Consider the following 11,221-nt stretch of genomic DNA (forward strand, 5'->3'; position numbering starts at 1 on the left):
TCTTCTCAGTGTTTAGATATGCATCTGAAATGTTCTCAGTATAAAAGGGTATACATAAACAATGTTCTCAAGTGTTTAACTATACATCTTCAATGTTCTCAAGTGTTTAACTATACATCTTCAATGTTCTCTGTGTTTAAGTAAACATTTGTCATATTCTCAGTGTTCAAGTATAGATTTTTAATCTTTTCGGTGTTAAAGTACATGTATTCAATAGTCTCAGTATTTAAGCATTAATATATAATGCTCTCAGTATTTAAGCATTAATCAACAATGCTCTCAGTATTTAAGCATTTATCTACAATGCTCTCAGTATTTAAACATTAATTTATAATTCTCTCAGTATTTAAGCATTAATCTATAATGCTCTCAATATTTAAGCATTTATCTACAATGCTCTTAGTGTTTAAGCATTAATCTACAATGCTCTGTGTTTAAGCAGTCATCTACAATGCTCTGTGTTTAAGCAGTCATCTACAATGCTCTCAGTGTTTAAGCATTAATCTACAATGCTCTGTGTTTAAGCAGTCATCTACAATGCTCTTTGTGTTTAAGCATTAATCTACAATGCTCTGTGTTTAAGCAGTCATCTACAATGCTCTGTGTTTAAGCAGTCATCTACAATGCTCTCAGTGTTTAAGCATGTATCTACAATGTTCTCAGTGTTTAAGCATGTATCTACAATGCTCTCAGTAGTTTTAAAAGCATTAATTTATAATTCTCTCAGTATTTAAGCATTAATCTATAATGCTATCAGTATTTAAGCATTTATCTACAGTGCTCTCAATATTTAAGCATTTATCTACAATGCTCTCAGTGTTTAAGCATTAATCTACAATGCTCTGTGTTTAAGCAGTCATCTACAATGCTCTTTGTGTTTAAGCAGTCATCTACAATGCTTTCAGTGTTTAAGCAGTCATCTACAATGCTCTTTGTGTTTAAGCAGTCATCTACAATGCTCTTTGTGTTTAAGCAGTCATCTACAATGCTCTCAGTGTTTAAGCATGTATCTACAATGCTCTCAGTGTTTAAGTTTATATTTGAAATGTTCACAGTGATGTACCAAGTAGCATTAGCTTGTTTGTTTAGATTAACATGAATTGAGAAAGATTGGAGATAGAAATATGCTCATAAAACATTATGTGATTATTGGGATAACTACATGTGCACATACTTTTATATACACTGGATAGTTTTATTGTCAGGTAAAGCACCAGTATGATGTTTTTTTTAGATGCACACAAAGTTTCATGGATTTCACACATTGCATGTATCATCACATTTGGATCATTTGTATAGATTTACCTGGTAACCCCTAGATAAGCAATAATAACTAGACATTACTTTTTATAGAACATACTTTTAAATTATGTTAATCTTTTATTTTTATCATTAAAACCTTTGCTTGAATATTTTAGGACAGTTTTTACCAGTAGTAAAAAAAAATTCTGTTTATGTAAAGTTTGTTTTTGTGTGTATTGATAACAATACAAACACAGTGTTTAGTAGATTGGACATGTCTTAAGTTTTATATTTGTATTTAAGGATGAAGATTCAGAATCTAATGGTCAGACCGTCTCTGTAGAGAAGTTTGAGAATGAGGTAGAGGTTTTACGTGAAGGTATCCGAGACCTATCACTCAGACAGGATGACATGATGGATTCTGTTAAAGCTATAAAGAGATTACTACTCAGAATGACTGGACAAGGTATGTGGTCAAGATTGGTATGACTGGTACTCCTTGAAATCTATTATCAAAAAGATAATCACCTCTTTTTCAATAATTACTGCCACGTTTGATTCAAAAACCTTGAAATGTCCAATATATATTATAATAGTATAACACATCCTCACCCAAATAAAACAATTGATTAAAGAAAAGAATTAGATTGTTGCCATTTTTTTATGTTGAAAATATTAAAACATAAAGCTGCATTAGGGAAATTTTCCTGTCTTATACCTAGATTCAAGAGGGCAGCTAATTTAATTAGTGTGGTCTTAATGGAATCTCAAAATGAACCAACATTTACTGTTTTGTTTTAAAAATTTATTTTCATAAAACCACATTTTGTATGATTTATTTTTCTGATTGTAGATGACTCAGAAGATGATGATGATGGAGATGAAGGGGGAGATGATGATTCACCTCCAAGAAGGTAAAGTTCTCTGCCTTAGTCCTCCATAGATACACAGTATGATTTGTCATTAATTTCAATTGAAACAAATGAGTTTCAAATGTTATGTTGATTCAAGATGAAAACACCTGAAATAATTCAAAATGGAATAAATGTTCAGCATTAAATAGCTTAAATTAAATAAACTTTGTAGCAGGTTAAATAGGTTAACTATGGATAAAGGATTCAGGGAAGATATATAATTTGACACACAATCAATTTTAATATGCTCTGTCTAAATATGAAAGATAAACATACCCAAATTTCATATTTCAACACTTCTGCCATAAGGTTTGATTTAGATTTTTTGTGTTTTAACACCAGTTTTAAGCACTGGTTTTTTGGCTATTTCGTGGTGACAAGTATTCATTGGTGGAGGAAGCTTGAGTGACAGGAGAAAACCACATACCTTTGACAATCCTGGTCAATTAGGATTGGAGTTGAGTGCACCTGCACAAATGGCGGTTGAACTGAATACCTCAGTGTTGACTGGCTAGTAATTACATTAGCAATGAGTAAACTGGTAGTTGTAAAGTTGATGTCTAATGTGTGTTTTCTTGGAAGTTTCCATGTATATTATTATCAAACTAAAACTTTGATGAATTATTATCTGCCCCATCTATAGTATTGTATGACTTTGAATATTATCATAACTTGATGTTCTATTTTAATCAATCATGTTTGCAACTATTTTAAATCATGTATATTCTGTACAGGTCAAAGCCTAGATCTAAGCCAAAAAAGAAAGGAGGCCAGAGACGAAGTAGGACGCCATCTTCAGTGGTTGATGGAAGTGCATGGGAGGTAACCCGTACATCAGGTAATAATACAATTATGATTATAGGAGAGGTGTAACTGGCACTACAACATTCTAAGATAAAAAAAAAAAAGATATAACTAAAACTACCTAGATTGAGCCCATGACAATGGAATAGAGCAATTGAACCTCAGGCAAATAGTGATTTCTAGATGTGTAACATAAAAAGTTAGGGTATGACTGCCAATGAGATAGCTCTCCACCAGAGATCAATAAATTTCAATAAATTAAATGACATCAAAGTTAACAACTATTGGTTACCGTACAGCCTTTAATTATGATCAACAATCATTCTGTGTATCAAAATTGGCATTGTGAATTTTGAAAATATATATAACACAATGGCTCAATTTACATGCCTGTGATTCAGCAGGTTTTTTTTGTGATACTTATCAGTGGTCTCATTAGCCGTAAATAGAAGTTGTCTTGTAGAAAAACTTAATATATATGGACAATAAGATGACACTAATATATTTAAATTAATAATTGCATTGTAGATCAAAAGAATCAGGTTTAAAGCTATGGAAAATAGTTTTATATTTAATAAAAGTTCAGCTTAAAAATGTAACCTTGTTCAGATTTAATTATTATGCTGTAATCTAACAATAATTGGGAATGTGTAGTTTAACTATACTATAACTATATAAATCCTTAACACTGTCAATGAAAAAAAATAGTTTGGAAGGCCAAACTCTAGCTTAAACTTTTCAAATCTCCATTTGTGACAAGACAACTCTGTCACATGTATGCTTAAATATGATATATTTAGTTGTTTTTTTGTTTTTTGTGTGTGTATATGTGTCTAATGCAAATTTTATAGAATAAATAATAAACTTATGCATCTTTTTTGCCAACACATTCAGTAAAAAAACACCAATGCAAGCTCTTAGAAACGCTGTAGACCCAAAAAATAAGCAGTACCTTTTCATATCCTTAAAAAAGTGCCCTGCCCTCCACTGTCACCCTTCCCCTTTCAATTTCTAGTTTGAGCACTGCTTATATTTGGAAGCAGTTAAAAACTCCAGAATCTGCTCTGCATTACTTTTTACTAGGGATGTCAACTCTATGGAGATTTACTCCTTGAGTACTCGTTGGACTTACATAGTGATACTCAATTACTGGCTTGATAAAACATCTTTTCCCATTTTATGTATTGTGGGTTGATGTCATAATATGATCGTAACACCCTCAACGCTATGACCAAGGTATCTTAAACCATAATAGCTCTTTTACTACATGTACTAATTATTTAAACTGGTAATAACCTTAACAAGTAATTAATTAATATCTATACATCAATTATTGCTCAATCACTGAGTGACACTATTTGGGAACTAAAAAAAACACATTTAATGATAAACAAAGGGATGATGATTAGATATCATTAATCATTTTCTGAGGATTGATACAGGGCGCAATAAAATTGTTCTTATTAAGTCAACTTTTTCTGGGACGTAGTGATTTTTAAAATTTAATAGGCAACTAAGAGTTCTGCTGATGAAAATATATATTTTCTGACGGTACAGAAGTGGGGCAGTGCCTAAGTTAGTTAAAAATTGGAAAAATGCTCGTGTTCATATATCCTACATGTACCTCTGTTTGGAGATTAGTTTCAAATGACAGTTAAACAATTATATACAAATCATATTTTAATTCTTATTTTTGATTAATATATAATTTCCTGCACTCTTGATGAAAATATTTTTGTTGAAACTTAAGTAACAACATTCTAACAGGAAACAGTTTGTAGTATCATTTTAATAAACTGAGCTATACTGGAGTAAGGAGTACTTGTTGACATCCCTACTTTTTACGTTGCAGTTTTTTTGCTTTTGCATAATTGTGTAAAAATAAGTTTTTCTAAAGATTAGATTAGTATTCATTTCATATAACCTACATTAACCAGATTAAAATTGTATTTTAAATCTTGTTTGAATCTATGATATTCTTCTCAATTGTAGGTGTCTCAACGCCACAAGTATGGAGTACTGGACCAGTGGTAGATGTATCAACACCTAGATTTACATCAAGTGGTCAGGTAAATATACAGCTTACAAATTAATTTATCCCTTCTAAACATTTGTTATCATCAAAATATGTCATGGAAGAAAAATTGCCAGTTAGAATCAGAAACTAGAAAAAATAGAATTAGTTTCTTCATTTGAAAAAAATGTATCTGATTTCAAGGTAAAAGATTTACTGCCTTCTATATTTATTTGTTTTACATATTTGTATAAATTACAAAGTTGGTGTTTATAAAATTAAAATTTATTCATGGTAACTTAAATCATGGGTAACTTATAAATCATACTGATGTATATTTCATGTTTATTTCAGGATCCTACTACAGAATGTTAATACTCAGTCAAACATTTCTATCTGTCAAAGAAAGAGACTTTCATGCCATAAAGACATCAAAATAGATACATGTATTTCGTAGTAATGAAATTAGCTTATTGGTCACAGCCCTCTACTAAAGAGCTTTTTACAGACATGGAATTGTGGCCAATAGTAACTACAAGTTCTGTAGAGCCAGGAAATAAGATTAATTGATTACTTGCAGTATACATGCAGTTTATTAACATTTATGTCTTTTATATAGATTAGTTTTTATTGATAATGTTATACTTGTTTTAGAATTTCATGCAAATTGATATTGATATCAAGATTTTTTACAAACAGTAAATAATTAAAAATAGATTTGTTAGCTATTTCTATATTAACATAGCTTTGATCCGTCCTTAGCAGAAGCAATGTATTTATTAAAAATCAAACTAAATGTTTGAAGAAACTTTTGTGATAGAGAAAACTTTAGATATAAAAACATAGTGTTGATTTGTCCATTGCAGAAGCAATGTATTTGTTGAAAATCATGATGGAAGAAAAGATAGATATAGTGCCAATATTGATAAATGTATATAATCACCATAACTCTTTGTAGATAGTCATCTGTTCTGGTAGAAGTTGGTGCTATAGAATTTAGTTTTCCATTTAATTTTATATTTTAGACAAATTAAGTTACATGAGATGTTTTTACCACATAAAGAAAATCGTTCAATGGTACAGACCCCCATTAGGTGGTGCAAATAGAGGTTTTATATGAAAAAGTCATATAGGTCTTCCTGAACATGCATGAAATATTTGCCAATGTTAAGCATGCAACAATCAATAAACAAGGTTAATTTGATATTTCCTATGAAAACTTAGGAAATTTTGATAGAAAGATTGAATGGCATAAAGAAATGATATCTTTTGTTCTTAATCAATTTGTATTACAGCAGAAGGTAGAGAAAAATAAAATTTTTGATTTCTAGAATATAAATCGAATGATTTAATTTGACTTTAATTGCTATTGTAGTTAAGGTTAATATATTTTTAATTTGTCATTAAAGGTGTATATTTTTAGCAATAAAGAATGTACTTTATTTTGTACAAACTAATAATCATTTGAGCTATACTAATCATAGTTTTTCTATAGGTATGTGCATTTGCAATACAATGTTATTCAGAACTAAAATGCTTTTTATTGGATATCTTTACGGTTTATGACAACAAAAAGAAAATGACTTTTAAATGGGTTTTTTATATTTCTGCTATTGACTTGCTGTCTCTAATTTGTTTTATATTTATTATCAATCTTATATTGTACAAATCTCTAATGTTTGATAATGTGATATCCTTTTTACATGGTGTCTTTCTGTATTTTAATGGTTGTTATATATACTTTAATTTGTTCATAATTTATTGATACATTTTGATAGAAATATATTTATTTTATGTTTGTTCATACACTTTGTTTCCTCCGCATGACTATATTTTTCCCCCCGAATGTGGTCTATTTATAAACTACATAGTTTTACTAATAACATTCCAAACATACCATTTTACTCTAATATTTATTTTTTAAATAATGAACAAATATTAAACTTTTTTTTTATCAATCTCTAAGAAACCTATTTACTGTTAAAGTAAACTGAAATTTTCTTAAATTTTGAGATTTTCAGAATGTTAAATTTAGTGTTTCTTACTACTGATGCATAAGTTCCAAATATAGGTGGTGTTATGTATGACAAAACTGTAGATGGATTTTCTATATTTATATTGATAACAATTAAGCAGTGTTTATTTATTCCTATATATTTAAGCATAATAAAGGAATGACCGAATTCTCTACAAGTGTAACACTAATCATACAATTTGCAATATATATAGAGCTGCTAGATTCATGCTGGATAAATCAACAAACATATAAAACATGAAACATGGTTTAAACAAACTAAGTTTGAAAGGCAAAATCAAAATATGAATATAAAAAGTAATTATAGAGTGTGATATGCAAAGAAACAGATATATCAAACGTTCATTTAATATTGCATGAACATTGATATTTTCTTTTAATTTTGTTTTTATCATTTTTTTTAAATGATACTTTAGTCTGCTAGTTCAGCAGTTGATTGGTTGATTTTATACCAGAAAACTTTGAATCTGACAGAAAAAAATATTTTCAGTCCTGATCTTTGAATATTTTGATAGAATGTAAGCCATTAACTTTGAATATTTTTGATAGCAAGGAATTTATCTATGTATTTTTATATCCAATTCAGAGTTTCTACATTGATTGCCATTATGATTTTTTTTAAACTGCATGTCTAAATAGAGTATCTGCAAAGTGTTTATAACATATAAACAGATTCTATTTTCAATACTTTTCTGTACTGTGCCTTGCCATTCTGAATATCTGCAATCCTAACTATTATTTACTTTCCAATTGCAATATGTGATAGTATGATAGAATAAAGCCTTCATACACTTGATGTTTCATTATTACTAGCTTTAAACTTGACAGTTTCATATAGATAAGAAGATAAGGTATGATTGCCTAATGAGACAACTCTCTTCATAGTCATTGTATAAAAGATAACAATTATTTGTCAAAGTACTTCCAAAATGACTAGTGTTAAACAATTTGAAACAGCAAAACTACAATCTTTATAAAAAAACGAGAACCACTTATGAATCACACCAACAAACATCACCACTGAACAATAGGCTCCTGACTAAGGTGCATAAAATTCAGCAGGTTTAAACGTTTTAACAGGCAATTTGTTAGTTACCACATAAAATTAAGGAGAAGGGGTTCGATTATGCATGCCACATATATCCCCTCAACACTTCTTTTTAGAAATATGTAGGATTAACCCTATAATAATGAAAGGCTTGTATGGGAGGTAATCTTTGGTTTTACAGTTATGATAAAAAATACATTTATTCTAAAAACAGTTGTTGGCATGACACGGGTTATGTTCTTCTCATATATGTTATGATGGAATGATACTAAACCCCTAACGGGAAGGATTGTGCCTGATGTTCATATGATGAAATCATAATCTTTCAGTCAGTTTAATTGAAGTCTGGAGCTGGCATGTCAGTTAACTGCTAGTAGTCTGTTGTTATTTATGTATTATTGTCATTTTGTTTATTTTCTTTGGTTACATCTTCTGACATCAGACTCAGACTTCTCTTGAACTGATTTTTAATGTGCGTATTGTTATGCGTTTACTTTTCACTTGGCGTCCAGCGTCCGGCGTTGTCCGTCGTCGTTAACTTTTACAAAAATCTTCTCCTCTGAAACTGCTGGGCCAAATTAATCCAAACTTGGCCATAATCATCATTGGGGTATCTAGTTTAAAAATTGTGTGGCGTGACCCCGCCAACCAACCAAGATGGCCGCCACGGCTAAAAATAGAACATAGGGGTAAAATGCAGTTTTTGGCTTATAACTCAAAAACCAAAGCATTTAGAGCAAATCTGACATGGGGTAAAAATGTTCATCAGGTCAAGATCTTTCTGCCCTGACATTTTCAGATCAATCAGACAACCTGTTGTTGGGTTGCTGCCCCTGAATTTGTAATTTTAGGGAAATTTTGCTGTTTTTGGTTATTATCTTGAATATTATTATAGATAGAGATGAACTGTTAACAACATTAATGTTCAGCAAAGTAGGATCTACAAATAAGTCAACATAATCAAAGTGGTCAGTTGACCCCTTTAGGAGTTATTGCCCTTTATAGTCAATTTTTAACCATTTTTCGTAAATCTTAGTAATCTTTTACAAAAATCTTCTTCTCTGAAACTACCAAACCAAATTTAAACAAACTTGGCCGCAATCATCATTGGGGTATCTAGTTTAAAAAATGTGTGGCGTGACCCGGCCAACCAAACAAGATGGCCGCCATGGCTAAAAATAGAACATAGGGGTAAAATGCAGTTTTTGGCTTATCACTCAAAAACCAAAGCATTTAGAGCAAATCTAACAGGGAGTAAAATTGTTTATCAGGTCAAGATCTATCTGCCATGAAATTTTCAGATGGATCGGACAAACCGCTGTTTGGTTGATGCCCCTGAATTAGTCATTTTAAGGAAATTTCGCCGTTTTTTGTTATTATCTTGAATATAATTATAGATAGAGATAAACTGTAAAGAGAAACAATGTACATCAATGTAAGACTTAAAAATAAGTCAACATGACCTAAATGGTCAATTGACCCCATAAGGAGTTATTGCCCTTTAAAGTCAATTTTTAACACTTTTCATAAAATTTGTAAACTTTAATTAATATTTTGGACTGAAACTCTTAGGCCAAGTTCAATATAGATAGAATGTTTGTAAGCAGCAAGAATGTTCAGTAAAGTAAGATGTACAAACACATCACCATCACCAAAACACAATTTTGTCATGAATTCAAATGCGTCCTTTGTTTAATATTCACATAGACCAAGGTGAGTGACACAGGCTCTTTGGAGCCTCTAGTTTTATTTGGTCAGGTTGTTGTCTCTTTGACACATTCCCCATTTCCATTCTCAATTTTATTAGAATAAAACTAATACTTGACTAAACTCAAAGACAATTTAAAAATAAATCGTTCAGATTCTCTGTACGGAATATGGACAATTTTGATTGTGAATGATGTATGCTTCACTTCTGATCCATCCTTGCTTTAGAAGACTTTCACATAATCATAAAATGTATGTCCAAAATCCTTGTTTTTATTTGTGTTTTTTTTGTAGTTTCCAATAATATCTAGTTTCGGATCTTTTACTTGACCATATTGATCGGATTTATAATTGATGTGGCCTTGTAGTTGTTCAGCCCTGAAATTTTCAATTTTATTTAACCCAATATATATTTTCGATGTATTGGGCTATAATTTACAATCAATCTCTCACCACCTTCCTTTCGAAATACAAGTAATCAATTTGAAATTCATTATTTGTTTCATTAATAGTCGATTTGTTAGTGTTCTTTTCCCGTAATTTTGACAGGTAGTGGGTTAGATTTTCTGCAGATGAATTCTAAGCAAGAGAAGTTTACCCTGAAGACCAACCCGGTATCATTCATTCAATTTGTGTTTTTCCATTTCTATTTTCTTTCTTTTTTTCATCAGAAAATGACTAAACCATCTCAGAAATATGAGATGTCTGTTTGTTCTGCTGGTTGATAAAGTTTAACGCTTTTATGGACTTTTCCTTTTTGAGTTTTATACCTTGGATTTTAGTAATTTTTATGATACTTTCTAGTCGATTTATAAGAATTGAACATCGGGAAGCTACCGTTTCCTAATTAACTTCTGAATGTTCAGGGTATCATCATACGACATCTGTTGCCGGTCAAGACTTCCTGGTAGTTCACAAACATGAGTTTGATTATAATCTAATCATGGTTAATTTACAATTACAATTCTGTGAGCCAAAACACTTAATAAATCATAATATATTTCGTCTCATCTACAAACTGAGATCTCATATTTCAATTTTCTTATAATGAACTTTCCTTTTCCATGTATTCAATATTAATTAAGTATAAAGGCAACAGTAGTATGCCGTTGTTCTGCCGTTGTTCACAGCTGATACGAAATCTTAAGGCTTGCTTTTTACATATGTCTACCCTTGATAGTGGCGTACTAAATTATAATTCTGGTACCTTTGATAACTATTTACACCACTGGGTCGATGCCACTGCTGGTGGACGTTTCGTCCCCGAGGGTATCACCAGCCCAGTAGTCAAGACTTCGGTGTTGACATGCATATCAATAATGTGGTAATTTTCATAAATTTCCTGTTTACAAACATTTGAATTTTTCGTAAAACTAAGGATTTTCTTATCCCAGGCATAGATTACCTTAACCGTATTTGGTACAACTTTTTAGAATTTTGGATCCTCAATGCTTTTC

The 11,221-nt window shown here is 30.6% G+C and overlaps 1 protein-coding gene across 3 annotated transcripts in view; it reads left to right on the plus strand.

The window, feature by feature from the left end:
• The window catches only part of LOC134718692 (uncharacterized), a 32,448-nt gene extending 24,643 nt beyond the window's left edge, over nucleotides 1–7,805 (plus strand). For all 3 annotated transcript variants that reach the window (XM_063581367.1, XM_063581359.1, XM_063581375.1), the window contains 5 exons: nucleotides 1,546–1,708; nucleotides 2,096–2,156; nucleotides 2,891–2,994; nucleotides 4,953–5,029; nucleotides 5,329–7,805. In XM_063581367.1, the coding sequence (XP_063437437.1) occupies nucleotides 1,546–1,708; nucleotides 2,096–2,156; nucleotides 2,891–2,994; nucleotides 4,953–5,029; nucleotides 5,329–5,349 (426 nt within the window). In that variant the 3' untranslated portion in view covers nucleotides 5,350–7,805. The remainder of the gene's footprint in view (nucleotides 1–1,545; nucleotides 1,709–2,095; nucleotides 2,157–2,890; nucleotides 2,995–4,952; nucleotides 5,030–5,328) is intronic.
• The last annotated feature ends 3,416 nt before the right edge of the window (nucleotides 7,806–11,221 follow it).

This window comes from Mytilus trossulus, chromosome 1 (assembly GCF_036588685.1).
Source record: "Mytilus trossulus isolate FHL-02 chromosome 1, PNRI_Mtr1.1.1.hap1, whole genome shotgun sequence".
Classification (NCBI taxonomy): Eukaryota; Metazoa; Mollusca; class Bivalvia; order Mytilida; family Mytilidae; genus Mytilus; species Mytilus trossulus.